General features: G+C 43.7%; 1 protein-coding gene across 1 annotated transcript; it reads right to left on the bottom strand.

The window, feature by feature from the left end:
• Positions 1–11,879: 11,879 nt before the first annotated feature.
• Positions 11,880–14,752, bottom strand: LOC118150154 (proline-rich protein 23D1-like). Its single transcript, XM_035285153.2, has 4 exons — positions 14,545–14,752; positions 13,134–13,198; positions 12,839–12,906; positions 11,880–12,602 (listed from the first exon to the last, which is right to left on the bottom strand). Exons 1-4 carry the CDS (start codon positions 14,619–14,621, stop codon positions 12,009–12,011), a joined length of 804 nt encoding a protein of 267 aa, XP_035141044.1. The 5' UTR covers positions 14,622–14,752; the 3' UTR covers positions 11,880–12,008.
• Positions 14,753–18,551: the final 3,799 nt, after the last annotated feature.

Raw genomic sequence — 18,551 nt, 5'->3', positions numbered from 1 at the left:
TGGTGCAATCTCAGCTCACTGCAACCTTCGTCTCCCAAGTTCAAGCTATTCTTCTGCCTCAGCCTCCCCAGTAGCTAGGATTACAGCCACCACACCTGGCTAATTTTTTTGTATTTGTAGCAGAGACAGGGTTTCATCATGTTGGCCACGCTGGTCTCAAACTCCTGATGGTCAAACATTTATATAGCACTTCCCCCTTATAAATCAGGCCCCCTTCTAAACGCCATATAAATGTTAACTGAGTATGCATTATAAACAAGTATGTAATGTTATCCCCAGTTTACAGATGAGAAAACTGGTATGATAGGCTTAAATCACTAGTCCACATTCACTGACTAGTAAATGGTAGAGCCAAGATCTGAACCCAGACAGGCCATGCACTTTACCACTCCCCTATTTATGTATATATGTGTGTGTGTGTGTATACACACATACATATACATGCATACATACGTACACTAGAGCCACTATAAAACTTGTTCTTTAGAGGAAGATAACATAATTGAGAGCCTCTACAAAGTATTGACAACATCCAACACAAAACAAAAGATGACTAGACATGCAAAGAAGCAGGAAAATGTCCTCAATTATGAATATATAAATCAATAGAAGCAGAACCAGAGATAATTTGGGTATTGGAGTTAACAGACAAAGACATTAAAATAACAATAATATGTTAAGGGAAATGAAACATGAACAAACCATAGAAAAATGAGAGACAAACTGCAAATCTACCAAACGACCAAAGAAAAAGGACACATTGCTTTCAAAGGAGCAGCAATAAGACTAATGATGACTTTTCACAGGAAACTATGGAAGCAAGAAAACAATGACATCTGACCTATAAAGGGTTAAATGGGTTGGGGGAGGGGGTAACTGTCAATCAAAAGTTCTATAACCTAAGAAAATACTCTTCAAAACTGAAGACAACATTTTCCAATGGGAGGGATTTTTTTAAGCTAAGAGAATTAACAGCATAACTGCATTTCAAGAAACAGGAGATTTCTTTAAGCTACAGGAAAACCATTCTATACAGACATAATTCCGGGAATTAAGATCAACAGGAAACATAAGATGTAAGTAAATATAAATGAATATTGACTGTACAAAGCAATCCTGCATAGTTTTACAACCTTTTTTTTTTTTTTTGAGACAATCGAGTCTCACTCTTTCCCAGGTTGGAGTGCAGTAGTGCAATCTGGACTCACTGCAACCTTCATCTCCTGGATTCAAGCAATTCTCCTGCCTCAGCCTCCTGAGTAGCTGGGATTACAGGTGTGCAGCACCACACCTGGCTAATTTTTGTATTTTTAGTAGAGATGGGGTTTCACCATGTTGGCCAGTCTCAAACTCGACCTCAGGTAATCCACCCCCCTCGGCCTCCCAAAGTGCTGGGATTACAGGCATGAGACAACAGCCCAGCCAGTTTTACAACTTTTATGTACATCTAAATGTTCCAAATAAAATGCTTTTAAAAACGCATTGAACTGATCTCCCCAAACTAAAGGTGGTGGAAAGCCTTGCAAGAGATTCCCTCAACACACACAAACACACAAAACCAGTGTTTATAGAAGCCGCAACAGATGGTGTGTATAGTCTGTATTCAGCAATAGAGCTGACAGAAGCCTTAGTAGGGTCATCAGGCCCCTCCAAAACTAGAGGCAACAGGACCTCAGTTAGCAAGTGTCATCCCCAAACACAAAATATATTGTTTGAGAAAGCAAGACATACATCCTCCCAAAACTAGAACTGACAGGGATTTCAGTAAGCACTTCCAGTTATCTCCAATACTTGAAATGACAGCAGTCCCAGAAGTGACTTCCTAAGCTTCCCCTCAGTACTAAAGAATGAGGAGCCCGAGCCCAGTGACCCTCCCCATCTATACCAATAATAAGGAAGGCACAGAAAGTGACTTTACTAATCCCCCCAACACTAGAGAAAATAGTTTGAAAGAGACCCTTCCAGACCCACTAAGCAGAGATAAGTGAAGCCCCACCAAATAATGCCTAATCTTCTCCACGAACTAAGACAATAGGATCTCCATCCAGTTACACTTCTCTGTCTCCCCAACACTTAAAAAATAGGAGTCAAAGGTAGTGATCATGCAGGTCTCCAAAAAACAGCTGGAACCTTAGGCCTCTTAGTTACACCCCCCCAACATAATGAGGATTCCATCAGATGAGAGCTTCCCCAAATGATCCCCCATATTTCTCTAACATTAAGGAAACCCAAAAAGGCAACTTTCAATCCCCTACATACTGAAGAAAGCTCTGGCTTCCACAACACTGTCACTCAACACAAACCCTAGCTTGCCTCCCTTGTCTCCCCAAGAGCAGACATGAATATCCCCAGCAATGACACCACAGTCTCCCCCCAGTAGAATCACCAGAATCTCAACAGACAACCTGGCTGGGTGCTGTGGCTCACATCTGTAATCCCAGCACTTTGGGAGGCCAAGGTGGGCAGGTCACGAGGTCAAGAGATCAAGACAATCCTGGCCAACATGGTGAAACCCCATCTCTACTAAAAATACAAGAATTAGCTGAGCATGGTGGCAGGCACCTGTAATCCCAGCTACTTGGGAGGCTAAAGCTGGAGAACCGGCTTGAACACAGGAGGCAGAGGTTGCAGTGAGCTGAGATCGCGCCACTGCACTCCAGCCTGACAACAGAGTGAGACGCCATCTCATTTAAAAAAAAAAAGACAAGCCAATAGGTTCTACCTCTCATTCAATTATCCCAAAATAAGAGTTGATAGAAGCATCAGGAAGCAACACCCTCAAAATAAATGAGGAGAGCCCACAATGTGAGTCTCTCAAGTCTTCCCTAACATGAGATGACAGCCCTTCTAAGAGCCCCCTTTATTCTAAACAAGAAAGAAGCTGAGCCCCAGCAGGCTACTTTTCAGCCTGCTCTTGCAGTGCAAATGTCTGTCCCCACATGATAGCAGATAACCCGGGAGGTGGAGGTTGCAATGAGCAAAGATTGCACCATGGCACTCCAGCCTGGGCAACAGTGAGTGAGACTCTGTCTCAAAAAAAGTTATGGAATCACTAGACAACCCAGCCATTCCACTCCTTGGTGTAAACTCAAAAGAAGTGTGTTCAAACAAATCATTGCTCATCCATGTTCACAGAAGCCTACCTCTACAGCCAAAGGTGGAAAAACCCCAAGTGTCCACTAATGGACTTATGCATAAACAGAATGCAATGTATCAACATAATGTAATATTATTGGATAATAAAAAGGAATGAAGGACTGGGTGTGGTGGCTTGAGCCTGTAATCCCAGCACTTTGGGAAGCCAAGCCAAGAGGATTATTTGAGGCCAGGAGTTTGAAACCAGATTGGTCAGCATAGTGAGACATCATCTCTACAAAAAAAAAAAAAAAAAAAAAGCCAGGTGTGATAGCTTGTGCCTGTAATCCTTACATATTAAATGAGGCCAAGGCAAGAGGACTCTTTGAGGCCAGGAGTTTGAAACCAGCCTGGTCAACATAGTGAGACTTAATCTCTACAAAAACAAAATGCCAGATGTAGTGACATGTAGTCCCATCTTCTCAAGATGCTGAGGCAGGAGAATCGCTTGAACATGGGAGGCAGAGGTTGCAGTGAACTGAGATCAAAACACTGCATTCTGTGGATCCAAGATGGCTGATCGCTAACAGTTCGGGATTGTAGCTCCCACTGAAAGTGCCGAGAACGAGAGGACGCCACACTTACAGATGAATTTTCATCACTCACGGACCAGAAGATTCCCAGTGGAGGGGCCCCACGGATCGCCAGCGCGACTCTTGTGGCCGGTGCAGTGGTTTTGCCAGTGCCTCGGCACTGCAGCTCTTCATGCAGAGTAAATGGAAGGAGATTCCCGGGCAGAAGAGCACCATCAGTCTTATCGCTGCTGTTTTGGCCGGTGCAGTGGGTTGCTCGGATTCCAGTGCTGGGAATCAATAAACTGGGCATCCACTCAGAAACCCAACTAGAAAGGCAGTAATTGTAAAGACGACAGATGGATAAATTTATAACAAAGGGAAGAAACCAGCCTAAAAAGGCTGAGAATACCCAAAATCAGAACCCCTCTCCCTCTACAGGGGATTACAGTTCCTCATCAGCAACGGAACAAGCCCTGATGGAAAAGGACTGTGTGCCATTAACAGAAGCAGACTTCAGAAGGTGGATGATAAGAAACTTCTGGGAGTTAAAAGAACTTGTTCTAACCCAATGTAAAGAAACTAAGAACTTTGAAAAAAGGTTTGATGAAATGCTAACAAGAATAGACAATATAGAGAGGAATATAAATGAACTAGTGGAGTTGAAAAACACAACACAAAAACTTAGTGAAATATGCACAAGTTTGAATAGCTGAATTGATCAAGCAGAAGAAAGGATATCAGAGGTCGAAGACCTACTTAATGAAATAAAGCGAAAAGACAAGAATAGAGAAAAAAGGATAAAAAGGAATGAGCAAAGTCTCCAAGAAATATGGGACTATGTGAAAAGACCTAATTTACGTTTGATAGGTGTACCTGAATACGATGAAGAGAATGAATCCAAGCTGAAAAATACTCTTCAGCATATTACTCAGGAAAACTTTCCGAATCTAGCAAAGCAGGACAATATTCAACCCCAGGTAATACAGAGAACACCACAAAGATATTCCTCAAGAAGAGCAACCCCAAGGCACATAATCGTTAGATTCACCAGAGTTGAAACGAAGGAGAAAATACTAAGGGCAGCCAGAGAGAAAGGTCAGGTTACCCACAAAGGGAAGCCTATTAGACTTACAGCAGATCTCTCAGCAGAAACCCTACAAGCCAGAAGAGAGTGGGGGCCGATATTCAACATACTTAAAGAACAGAACTTTCAGTCTGGAATCTCATATCCTGCCAAACTAAGCTTCACAATTGAAGGAAAAATGAAATCCTTTATGAACAAGCAAGTACTCAGAGATTTTATTACCACCAGGCCGGCTTTACAAGAGCTTCTGAAAAAACCATTATTCATAGAAAGAAACAACCAGTATTAGCCTTTCTAAAAATATACCAAAAAGTAAAGAGCATCAACATAAAGAAGATTTACATCAACGAATGGATAAAATAGCCAGTTAACATCAAATGGCAGTAACCCTAAATTTAAGTTGACTAAATCCCCCAATCAAAAGATACAGCCAAAACCTAACGGTATGCTACATCCAGACCCATTTCACATCCAAAGATACACAAAGACTTAAAACAAAGGGATGGAGAAAGATTTACCAACGAAATGGAGAGCAAAAATGAATAAATAGATAAAAAGCAGGAGTTGCAATTCTCCCATCTGATAAAATAGATTTCAAAGCAACAAAGATATAGTGGTAAAAGGATCAATGCAACAAAAAGAGCTAACAATCCTAACACCCAGACACATAAGACTCATAAAGAGATTTAGACTCAACGAGACAGAAAATAAGGATATCCAGGACTTGAACTCAGATCCAGAACAAGTAAACTCAATAAATGTTTATAGAGCTCTCCATTTTAAATACACAAAATATACATTCTCCACATTAAATACACAAAATATTGATCGGCCTTTATTAATACCCATTTTTAGAATAAAGCTACATTCCCGTTCTCACTCTTTTTCTTCCTCTTTCTTCCTATCCTTCACTCTTTTTTTTTTTTCTAAAAAAAAAAGAGAAAAAAAGTTACATTTCAGAGTAGGATATCATTTACTGTACAATAGAAAGTAGATGCAGACAGGACAGACAGGATTTTTTCTATTCTCCTTGAAATTCTCAAAAAACCAAAACAACAACAACAAAAAACACTGCATTCCAGCCAGGGTGATAGAGTGAGACCCTATCTCAAAACAAAAAAAAAAAAAAAAAAGTATCTGCTACCGTGTAGATGAACCTTGAAAACATACTAAATGAAAGAAGGCTGACATAGTAGGTAGCATGTGGTATCAATTCATTTATTTAAAATATCTAGAATAATTAAATCCATAGAAAGAGAAATCAGATTAATGATGGCCAGGTGTCTTGGTTCACACCTCCCAGCACTTTGGGAGACAGAGATGGGCAGATCATCTGAGGTCAGGGGTTTGAGACCAACCTGAACAACATAGTGAAAACTTGTCTATCCTAAGAATAAAAAATACAAAAATTAGTTGGGCATGGTAACGCATACCTGTACTCCTAGCTACTCAGGAATCAAAAAAATCACTTGAACTGGGAGGCAGAAGCTACAGTGAGCCAACATTGAGCCATTGAACTCCAGCCTGGGTGACAGAGCAAGACTCTGTCAAGAAAGAAAAGAAGGAAGGAAAAGAGGAAGGGAGGGAGGGAGGAAAAGAGAAGGAAAGAAAAGAAAGAAAAAGAGAAAAAGAAAGCAGATTGATGGCTGCATGATCTTGGAGGTGGGTGGAGAGGGGAGTTGGAGTTGATTACTTAATGAGTAAGGAGTCTGATTTTGGGATAGCAAAAATGACTTTGAACCAGAGAGAAGTGATAGGTGCATCACTTCATGAATGTACCAAATGCCGCTGATTTGTTCACTTTAAAATAGTTAATTTTGGCCGGGTGCAGTGGCTCACACCTGTAATCACAGCACTTTGTGAGGCCAAGGCGGATGGATCACCTGAGGTCTGGAGTTCGAGACCAGCCTGGCCAACATGGCAAAACACCATCTATAATAAAAGTACAAAAACTTAGCCAGTGTGGTGGCCATGCACTTATAATCCCAGCCACTCAGGAGGCTGAGGCAGAAGAATCACTTGAACCAGGGAGGCGGGGGTTGCAGTGAGCCGAGATGGTGCCACTGCGCTCCAGCCTGGGAGACAAGAGCAAAACTCCACTCAAAAAAAAAAAAAATAGTCAATTTTTTGTTATGTGAATTCTACCTTGATACAAAAAAATTATTCTCAAGTATGATATTAGAAAACTTAGAGCAAAAGCAATAACACAAAGCAATAAATTGATGGAAGAACATTTGCTTTTAGAACGAGTTCTGTCCTGAAAACCTCGTGTGTGATTAAGATAGAATTTCAAAACAGTTCAACAATGATGATTTAATAAGAGGCTTGTGGACAATAGATTATACATGTGTAAAAGAATTTTGCTCAACTAACTTTTGAATTTAGGAAAACTATATTAAAAATACTAATATATTATCAAGCTAATATGTAAGCATTATAAAGCTAACAAAACTCTAAGGAAGTGAGAAGAAAATAGAAACTAAGCCATGTGCAACTTAAATATTTAATCAAAATATCTACATTTACACTGTCTATCAGGTGATCAGTAAAATATAGAAATTAATTCAAAATACAGAAGGAGCTGAGACAACTCAACAGGACAAAATCTTTTATTTTTTTTTCTGAGACTGTTGCCCAGGCTGGAGTGCAGTGGCACAATCTGCGCTTACCACAACTTCCACCGCCCAGGACTACAGGCGCCCACCATCACGCCCAGCTAATTTGTGTATTTTTAGTAGAGACAGGGTTTCAAAATGTTGGCTAGGCTCATCTTGAACTCCTAACCTCAGGTAAACCGCCCACCTCAGTCCCTCAGAGTGCTGGGATCACAGGTATAAGACACTTCACTTGGCCCAATAAGACAAAGTCTAATAATCTGATTTTAAAAATGGGCAAAGTCCTGAACAGACTTTATTTATTTTTTTTTTTTTTTGAGACAGAGTCTCACTCTGTCACCCAGGTTGGAGTGCAATGGAACGATCTCAACTCACCGCAACATCCACCTCCCAGGTTCAAGCGATTCTCCTGCCTCAGCCTCCCAAGTAGCTGGGATTATAGGTGCCTACCAACTCAACCAGCTAATCTGTGTAGTTTTAGTAGAGATGGGGTTTCTCCATTTTGGCTAGGTTGATCTCAAACTCCTGACCTCAGGTGAGCTACCCAATTCAGACTCCCAAAGTGCTGGGATTACAGACATGAGCCACCAAGCCCAGCTTCTGAACAGACATTTTTCAGAAGACATACAACTAGCAAACAGGTGTATGAAAAGTTCTCAACATCATTGATCATCAGAGAAATGCAAATCAAAACTATGATGAGATATCACCTTACCCCAGTTAAAATAGCTCACATCCAAAAGGCAGGCAATAACACATACTGGCGAGGATGTGGAAGAGAGGGAGCACTTGTTCACTGTTGGTGGGCATGTCAGTCCAACCACTATGGAGAGCAGTAAGGGCCACAGAGTGAGACCTCGTCTCTAAAAAGAAAAAGTAAAAAAACAGGCCTGGCTCACTAGTTCACACCTGTAATTCCAGCATTTTGGGAGGCCCAGGCAGATTGCCTGAGCTCAGGAGTTCAAAACCAGCCTGGGCAACTTAGCGAAACCCTGTTTCTACTAAAAATACAAAACTTAGCTGGTGTGGTGGGGCACAACTGGCTGAGGCAAGAGAATCACTTGAGCCTAGGATGCAAAGATTGCAGAGAGTCAAGATCGCACCACTGCACTCCAGCCTGGGCGCCAGGGTGAGACTGTGTCTCAAAAAAAAAAAAAAAAAAAATGGTGAATTGAAGAATAATTGAATAACTGCGTCAGACATTTATACAGTTCTCATCTCATTCTGGGCACACAGAAGACTGCGTTGGCCTCATGTCCTTGATTTTTAAAATGGACATTCTAAAATCAAGACTAGATGTATCACTTCTAGGCCAAATCATGAAAGAAAATGTGCAAAAGCTTCCTGTGCTCGTCTCTGTGATTGGAATTGAAGAAGGCATGGGTTTTAGATGGTGCATCACCAAGGTGGTGGTGATTCCATTATCCTTACTCTTGTAACTTGTGAGCATCCTTACCACCAGTAATCATTATTAGATAGGAAATCCAAGACAGGAAATAATATCGTGGGCTGAGAGTAACGCCTCATGCCTGTAATTCCAGTGCTTTGAGAGGCTGACGTGGAAGAATCGTTTGAGCCCAGGAGTTTGAGACCAGCCAGGGCAACATAGCAAGACCCCATCTCTACAAAAAATTTAAAAATCAGCTAAGTATGGTTGTAAGTGCCTGTAGTCTCAGCCGTTTGGGAGGGTGTGGTGGGAGGATCACTCGAGCCTGGGATGTCAAGGCTGCAGTGAGCTGAGACGTTGTCACTGAACTTAAGCCTGGCAACAGAGCAAGACTGTCTCAGAAAGCAAACGTTTTTTCCTTTAGGCTTAAATTCTAACCCTCAGACCTCCAATGTGAAGCTATTAGGAGGTGGGGCCTTTGGGAGATGATGAGGTTAGGAAGGTGGAGCTCTCATAGTTGGGATTAGTGCCCTTCTGAGAGTGACAGAAGAGAGCTCGACAGCCCCTTCCATGTGAGGATACAGAGAGGATATGACAGTCTCCAACCTGGAAGAGGGTCCTCACCAGTCCCTCATCGTGCTGGCATCCTTACCTTGGACTTCCAGCCTCTAGAACTGTGATAAACAAATGTCTGTTCTTAAAAAAAAAAAAAAAAAAAAAAAGTGTGAAAAGCAATGTTAGTATTTCTAATCACTTTTAGTGCATTCCTTCCTTAACTATGTCTTAATGAATAGTTGTGTTGGATGAGCTGTAATGTTAGAAATTGCATGTTAGTGAATGAATAAATATAGCAGTAAAGAATACTGTTTCTTGACCACTGGATCTGCTAATCTTGGTGCTTCCTGGTTGGGGAGGAGAGCCCTGCCCTCCCCCAACCACCACCACCACCATTCCAGGAGACAGGGCATAAGAGTGATTCTCACTTCCTGCTATAGCCTCTTTATCCATTGGTTGAAATGACTATTTTTTATGTGCTTATAAATGTTTCCACAGTAAAAAGAAAAATGACTTTTATACTGACTGTTTTGGGGATTTTTATTCATAATTTGTTTGAATTCCTAAAAAATAGAAGTAGGCTGGGCATGGTGGCACATGCCTGTAATCCCAGCACTCTGGGAGGCCAAGGTGGGCAGATCACTGAGGTCAGGAGTTCAAGACCAGCTGACCAATGTGGTGAAACCCCAACTGTACTAAAGATATAAAAATTAACCGGGCGTGGTGGTATGTACCTGTAGTCCCAGCTACTCAGGAGGCTGAGTCAGGAGAATTGCTTGAACCCGGGAGGCAGAGGTTGCACTGAACTGAGATGATGCCGATGCACTCCACCCTGGATGACAGAATAAGACTTTATCTCAAAAAAAAAAAAATGGAAGTAAAGGAAAATATACAGGATGTTGTCAGAGAGTTTCTAATTACGATTCCTACAGAATTGCCCAACAAGCCACTTCTGGGGGTCTATTCACAAGACTCTTTGGAAGTACAAACTCAGGCATTTGGGAAACACTGATGGAAACTTGAAGATGACCTGTGGTGGGGGTATAAATCGATTCGTAAATGTGTTTTGTGATTTTGTGTGTGTGTGTATGTGTGTGCTGTTGTCTGTGGTGTGGGGGGATACACTTTTGCCTTGATGAATTTTATCTCTGTCCACTTACTGTGGGCTCTGCCATCTATGCCTTGTACCCAATAGAAATAAAACAATGTTCTGTAGAAACAGAGTTTTATTTTATTACCATTGTTATTTGTAGACAGAGTCTCACTCTGTCAGCTCTGGCTGGAGTGCAATGGCACAATCTCAGATCACAGCAACCTCTGCCTCCTGGACTCTAGTCATCCTCCCACCTCAGCCTCTCCAGTGGGGAGATCCCACTGCCTGCCTAATTTTTGCATTTTTTCTAGAGATGGGATTTCAGCATGCTTCCTAGGCTGGTTTCCAATTCCTGGACTCAGGTGATCCACCTGCCTTGATCTCCCAAAGTGCTGTGATTACAGGTGTGAGCTACCGTTCCCAGCCAGAAATGGAAATTTTTGAGCAAACACAGTAGAGAATATAAACGCAAATAGGTAAAAATCACTTTTAACATTTTTATTTAACCTAAGTAATGCAGATATAAACAACAGCAATACAATCTACATCCCAACGATGAATGAGATACAGTGCTTCATTGCTACAATGCTACAATGTTTTTGTAGCCCAGTGCTACCATACTGCATTCTCAGCTACACAATCTTGTATGTGTTTTACCGGTACAACAAACCTCAATTGGAAACTGAATTTTGATCACACGTGCTTGACGTGCATGTCAATTTCGTGAGAGTTACAATCTCAGGATAAGTTTCACATAGCCTAAGAGTCCATACATGCCTTCAAGTGTTCCAACAACTTACTCGCTACCCAAAACTAAATTTACAAACAAAAATCCCATCCCATTTATTGCTGAATTGCACCCCATTGAAAGACTGGGTCACTGTTCCTGTTTCTATCCACTGCTGAATGACTTTAAAGTCCCTTCCATCTTCTGGTGATGGTGGAGACAGACGCTAGAAACCTCTGCCCTCACTTTGGCAAGGTGAGCTCTAATTTCTTTAGAACAACCATCTCAAGGTGGGAAAGATGGTTCCAATGCTAAGTGCCTATTTCATTGATTATGAATCAGTAAAACTGTTTCAGCCCTGACGGTGGTCCCATTCGGATTCCAGCCAGCACCATCAGAGTGTTCCAGCTTCTCCACATGTTCTGCAGCCCTTGGGATGGGCAGTCATGGTCACGGCGGCTTCTCTACGAGCTTCTTGGTTGGATTTCAAGGCATATTCGATGCACATTTCCCCAGGGGAGGGATGTTGAACACTTTTTGAAGTGGGTCTTTTACATCCCCTTGGAGGAAATGTCTGTTCATTCATTGTGCTGGCTTTTGAACAGAAACATTTGTTCTATTGGAGTTTTGACAATTCCTTTTGTACTCTGAGTATGAGTAGTCCATGCATGTGTACGAGATTTGCAAATAGTTTCTTCCCCAATCTCAAGGTTGTTCTTTTATACAAATCAAGAGCATCTAAGCAGAACAGAGTTTCAGGGTAAAAGACAACGCATTTCTGTGCAGCGTCTCTCTCCTCCAAGGTGCAGGGAAACCATGAAAAAGCAGGTGTGCTTGATTCTGAATAGAACTTCTCGGATTCCTGTCTGGGGCCTGAGGGTTCCTGGCCCATCAGCCTTAGAAGAGACGTCTTCGGGCCGTGCACTTGGGCCTCCGTAGAACCCCATGGTAGATTCTGGGCCCTTGACTGGGTGAGAACTCCAGGACATGGAGATCCAACTGGAGTTCTTCAAGCAGAGCCCGTCTCAAGGGACCAGGCTTGGGCATCTGGGATGAGCCCTGGGGGACAGGCGCTCCATAGTAAGGTTTGAGGTAGAGGATGTGCCGGGAAGGAGGGCTGATTCCATGCACGAGGTTTGATGGGGGTCCCATCGTGGGCAGGTAGCCTTGAGGAGCCTCACCCTCTTCTACTGAAGGCGCGGCACACTCATACTCTGCTCTCTCGACTCTCACAGATGCATTTTCAATGTCAATCTGCCAGACAGTCTCTGCACTCCCAAGCAGGAGCCAGCGGGCCTGGGCGAGGTACGAGAGAACCTTCAAGGACACCAAGGCTTGCTCAGGGACCACCAGGAGGAGCACATTGAGGAGGCTGAATTGCAGGGCTCCCTCTGGGTCCAGCACCAGGACCTCCTCTCCGAGGCTCAGGCGCAGGACTATTCCTGGTTCCAAGACCACGATGATCACCTTCCTCTGGGGAAGCTGTGGGCCCTGGGAAAGAAACGCCATGGGTCATTCATTGTCCTCTCAGGGAGGCTCAGACAGGGGCAGACCAAGGCAGGGAGCTGCCTACAACTTCCCCAGCCACCAACTAAACTCTCCAGGGACACCCAGAATTTGCACTTGTATTGACACCCGTTGGGACAGTCATTTCCTGGAAGTCTCCTAGGGCCTAGAGCTCAGGCAGAGCTGTCTCACCCACGCCCACCCACACAGTGTGACCTTACCTGGAGCGGTTCCAGGGGCAGCTGTGCAGGGTGATGGGGACCTGGCTGCACTGGAGCTGGTTCTGCACCTGTGGAGAGAGCAGAATGTGCAGGTGAGAGAGCCCTGGTCATGCAGGATGCCCTTGGGGGTTAAAGGTGCCACTGTGAGAAAGACCAAATGCAGAAGAAACCAGGTACAGGACACCTGCCCATAGGGCTGCAGGAGGAGGCTCGAGACACCCTGGAGAGCACACCTGCTCCTCTCATGATGAGATGGGACACCGGGATTTGGGACGAAGAAGAGAAGATGCCTCACCTGGCTGAGGATCCAGCTCCTCCACTTTCTGGCGTTTGGGGGCATTTGATTGTGTGCTGGAGGAGCTGCAGGACAGAGAGACACAGTTAGATCTCGGGCACAGTGACCTACCATCCAATTCCCCGAATCCCCACAAACTCACTCCACCTCCCTGCCTTGCATTCAAGGTCACAGACTCATCCACTTCCTGTGACACCTGCTCCCAATCTGTCCTGACTCCCAGCTGTTCTTGTTCTCATCCCCGTCTACCTCCTGAGCTTCCCTGGGTTAGGAAAAGGCAGGGGAGGAGGGTCTGTGCCCACAGGGAGCAGTGGACTCTTTAAGGAGCACATGAAGGTGAGAATTGGAAACCTCTCCTTGGGTGTGAGGACCTGGAGAAAGATGGTGAGATGCCAGAAATGTGACACCTCTGTCTATACAGGTAATGTAGGAATGGGTCTTAGGATGCAAATAAAAGCAAAAAAACAAAAAGTCCGGGCATGCTGGCTCACGCCTGTAATCCCAGCACTTTGGGAGGCCTGGGCAGGTGGATCCCCAGGTCAGGATTGGGGCCAACATGGTGAAACCTCCTCTCTACTAAAAATACAAATTAAAAACACCTGTAATCCCAGCTACTTGGGAGGCTGAGGCAGGAGAATTGCTGGCACCCGGGAGGTGGCGATTGCAGTGAGCCAATCTGGCGCCACTGCACTTCAGCCTGGCAACAGAGTGAGACTTCATCTCAAAAAAAAAATAAATAAAATAAAGGGAAGAAATTTGTCAGGCGTGGTGGTTAATACCAATATTTCCAACAATTTGGGACACCAAGGTAGGAGGATTGCTTGAGGCCAAAAGTTTTAGAGCAGCCTGGGCAACGTGGTGAAACCTAGTCTCTACTAAAAATAGAAAACATTAGGGGAGCATGGTGGTGCACGCCTCTGGTCCCAGCTACTCAGGAGGCCCTGGCAGGAGGACCACCCGAGACTCGGAGGTGGAGCCTGCAGTCAGCCAAAATCATGCCACTGCACTCCAATCTAGACAATCAGAGTGAGACGCTATCTCAATAAAATCAATTAGTAAATAATAAAAAATTAGGAAGAAAAGAATGTTTTTCTTAGTAGTTCATTAACTCCTCACATCATGTCCTACAAGCTCCCTTCTTGCAGACCACAGAGCCCCTTTCCTGTGGAGCTGGGTGGGTGGATTGGAAGTGGGGCAGCCCTCAGACATGTGTGTAGTTGGGTTGTAGAAGCCTTCCCAGCACCTTGTGATGACTTACAGGTGCCTCACTTCCCTCTTGCCCCAAATTTAAAACACCCAATGTCATTGCAGGTTCATGTATCTCCTCCTACTACCCCACTCTCCAACACACACCCACACACTCCACAGGCGGGTCACCCTGCAGGCGTCCCCAGCACACAGCACACAGCACCTGCTCGCTCCTGCGTGGTCGCTCCTGGATACTGTGCAGGAATCACTGGGGCTTCTTGGGCGCCGGGAACCTTTCATGGTTTGAATTTCCAGGATTCTCCAAGTCAGCCAGTGCCAGTGTTTTTCTGTGTCCCGCAAAGATTTCCTTTTGGCCCCTGGATTCTTTACTTCCTTTGAGAGTGGAGTGTCGGCTCCAAAGCTGATTCAACAGACTTGGGCTGTGGAGCAACAGAGCAGGTGGATCAGGCTCTGACAACTGAGCTCTTGGGGAGACCCTTTATACTGTCAGCAGGGGGTGGAGCCAGGGGATTTGTCAGCAGAACCTGATGTGATTGGCTCTTCCCGGTATGACAATGGGAGGGGCCTGCAAGGAGGGTTTGGACATAACTCAATTAATAGATTATCAGTCTACAGGCATAACTCAATCAACAGAATATCAGCCTACAGAATCTGCTGTATCCCATCGACAGCCAACCTGCTTCCTGCCCCCCGACCCCCATCCTCTAGGTTTTGCCTAATAATGAGGGACACTTTCTGTAATGCCCAGTTCATCCATCACTGAAACAGTTTTGATGTGTGCCTTTTATATTTTCATGCAATGAAAATATGTTAATCTTCACGGTGGATATCCTGGGGAATGTTACGTTTATGAATTGAAGTTTCAAGGGAACAGAAGCAGAAGGAAATTCACAAGCATCTCTGGTTGAATTCCTGCCATGTTTTCGGCTTCTTTCTTGCTATCCAAGTAGGAAGCTGCTTTAGAAGTTCGACCTTAGAGCGTAGGACTAATACTGCTTAGAATTTCAGGATGACCTGAAGGGAATTTTGACTGGATTTGTGAACTGCCTGTGAACGTGTGTTGGGGGCGAGGGGCAGCTGGCCAATGTGGTGAAACCCAGTCTCTACTAAAAATGCAAAAAGTAGCTGGATATGCTGGCAGGCACTTGTAATCCCAGCTGCTCAGAAGGCTACTCCAGATCACTTGACATCAGGAGTTCGAGACCAGTAGGAGAATTGTTTGAACCTAGGAGATGGAGACTGTAGTGAGCCAGGGTCACTCCCCTGCTCTCCCACCTCGGTGACAGAGCAAGAGTCTGTCTCAAATTTAAAAAAACAACGGTACATCAAACCAGAATGTATACAACTTTTGTCAAATTATTAAAGATACAGCAGATAAAAATGGGTAGAAAACTTGAACAGGGCATGCCACAAATGGAATAAATAGCAAAAATGAGAAAAAATTTATTTAATTCAATTTAATTTTTCTAGCTTCAGGGCAATGCTAATACAAATCACCATGAGATAGTCTTATACACACATTAGTTTGGCCTACATGGAGAAGACAGCAACACTGCATCCTGCCAATAAACCAAATGCCCATCAAGCGGGATGAAAACTGTGGCATCTGCAACCACTGGAACTCTGCACAGTCATAAGAATTCATCAACAACAATTGACCCAAGAGTAGAGATGTAGGTCACAAATCCAATGTTGAGCTGCAGACTACAGTGGGTTTTTGGTTTGTTCAACTGATTGATTGATCGTTTTTTTTGCTCAGTCTGGGTGACAAAGCAAGACTCTGTCTAAAAAAGAAAAAAAGAAGAAGAACAAAAAAGAAAATGCCCACAAAACTCACCATCAGTTAACAGCAATGAACTTTCTCCAGTCAAAGAAGGGTCCACACCCAAGGAACAGCCACTCCATCCTGGCTACCTCCTCCCCCCTACACACACACTTTCATAGGCAGCACTGGGATTACAGGCATGAGCCACCACTCCAAGCCCAAAATATCAATGTGGTAAGTATTAACTCCTATCTCAGATTTAATATCTAATCATGATTACTGGTGGTAAGGATGCTCACAAGTTACAGGGGTAAGGATAATGGAATCACCGCCGTCTTGGTGATGCATCATCTAAAGCTCATGCCTTCTACAATTCCGATCACAGAGATGAAGAACACACGAAGCCCTTACACATTTCTTTTCGTGATTTGGCCTAGAAGTGATACATCTAGTCTTGATTTTAGAATGTTCATTTTAAAAATCAAGGAGATGAGGCCAACACAGTCTTCTGTGTGCCCAGAATGAGATGAGAACTGTATAAATGTCTGAGGCAGTTATTCAATTATTCTTCTATTCACCAATATTTTTTTTGAGACACGGTCGCTTTTTGAGACACTGCCCCCAGTCTGGAGTGCAGTGGTATGATCTTGACTCTCTGCAACTTCCATGACCTAGGCTCCAGTGATTCTCGTGCCTCAGCCACCCAGGTAGCTGGGATTACAGATGTGCTCCACCATGCCCAAAGTTTTGTGTTTTTAACTGAGACGGAGTTTCACCAAGTTGCCCAGGCTGGTCTTGAACTCCTGAGCTCAGGCGAGCAGCCCACCAGGGCCTCCCAAAGTGCTGGTATTACATGTGTGAGCCACTGCACCAGGCCTGTTTTTAAAGTTTCTTTTTAGAGACAGGGTCTCACTCTGTGGCCCTTACTGCTCTCCATAGTGGTTGGACTGACATTTCCACCACAATGAACAAGCGCTTCCTTTTCTCCACATCCTCACTAGCATGAGCTGTTGCCTGTCTTTTGGATGTGAGCTATTTTAACTGGGGTAAGATGATATCTCATCATAGTTTTGATTTGCATTTCTCTGATGATCAATGATGTTGAGAACTTTTCATACACCTGTTTGCCATTCATATGTCTTCTGAAAAATATCTATTCAGAGGCTGGGCATGGTGGCTCATGTCTGTAATTCCAGCACTTTGGGAGGCCAACGTGGGAGGATCACCTGAGGTCAGGAGTTTGAGACCAGCCTGACCAACATGGTGAAACCCCATCTCTACTAAAAGTATGAAAATTAGCTGGGTGCGGTGGTGGGCACCTCTAATCCCAGCTATTTGGGAGTTTGAGGCAGGAGAATCTATTGAACTTGGGAGGTAGAGGTTACAGTGAGCTGAGATCATGCCATTGCACTCCAGCCTAAGCAACAGAGTGAGACTCTGTCAAAAAAAAAAAAAAAAGAAAAGAAAAAGCGTGAACCCCCGCGCCCAGCCCTCAGATTCTATCTTTATCACACACTAGGTTTTCAGGACAGAACTGGTTCTAAAAACAAGTATTCTTCCATCAATTTACTGCTTTGTGTTATTGATTTTGCTCTAAGTTTTCTTTTTCTAATATCAAACTTGAGAATAATTTTTTGTGTCAAGGTGGAATTGACATTACAAAAAATTAACTATTTTACAGTGAACCAGTCAGCAGCATTTGGTACATTCATGAAGTGATGCAGCTGTCACCTCGCTCTAGTTCCATTTCTGCCATCCCAAAATCAGACGCCTTACCCATTAAGTAATCAACCCCAATTCCCATCTCCACCTCCAAGATCATCGATCTGCTTTTTCTCTTTCTTTCTTTTCTTTTCTTTTTTTTTTTTTTTTTTGAGACAGAGTCCGGCTTTGTTGCCCAGGCTGGAGTACAATGGCGCCATCATGCCTCACTGCAACTTCCAAATCCCAGTTCAAGTGATTATCTTGAGATTTCTGAGTAGCAGGAGTACAGGCATGTGCCACCATGCCCAGCTAATTTTTGTATTTGTTATTTTTAAGAGAGACAAGGCTTCACCATGTAGGCCAGGCTTGTCTCAAACCTCTGACCTCAGGTGATCCACCCACCTCTGTCTCTCAAAGTGCTGGGAGGCATGAACCAAGGCACCCAGCCATCTTCATCTGCTTTCTATTGATTTAACTATTCTAGATATTTTATATAAATTAATTTATACTACATGCTACCTACTGTGTCAGCCTTCTTTCATTTTGTATAATGTTTGCAAGGTTTAGCTACATGGTGGCCGATGTGTTTCTTTTCTTTCTCTTTCTTTCTTTCTTTTCTTTCTTTCATTCCATTCTCTTTCTCTTTCTTTCTTTCTTTCTTCCTTCCTTTCTTTCTTTCTCTCTCTCTCTCTCTCTCTCACTTTCTTTCTTTCTTTCGAGACAGGGTCTCACTCTATGAC

This window comes from Callithrix jacchus, chromosome 22, assembly GCF_049354715.1.
Source record: "Callithrix jacchus isolate 240 chromosome 22, calJac240_pri, whole genome shotgun sequence".
Classification (NCBI taxonomy): domain Eukaryota; kingdom Metazoa; phylum Chordata; class Mammalia; order Primates; family Cebidae; genus Callithrix; species Callithrix jacchus.
This window is presented reverse-complemented; position numbering and strand designations above follow the sequence as displayed.

Excerpts from the sequence above, each read along its gene's own strand:
- LOC118150154 (XM_035285153.2), bottom strand. The coding sequence starts at position 14,621 with ATGAAAGGTTCCCGGCGCCCAAGAAGCCCCAGTGATTCCTGCACAGTA. Across the intron at positions 13,199-14,544 it reads GACCACGCAGGAGCGAGCAG|CTCCTCCAGCACACAATCAA; the intron begins GTGCTGTGTGCT and ends TCTGTCCTGCAG. Across the intron at positions 12,603-12,838 it reads TGCCCCTGGAACCGCTCCAG|GGCCCACAGCTTCCCCAGAG; the intron begins GTAAGGTCACAC and ends TTTCTTTCCCAG.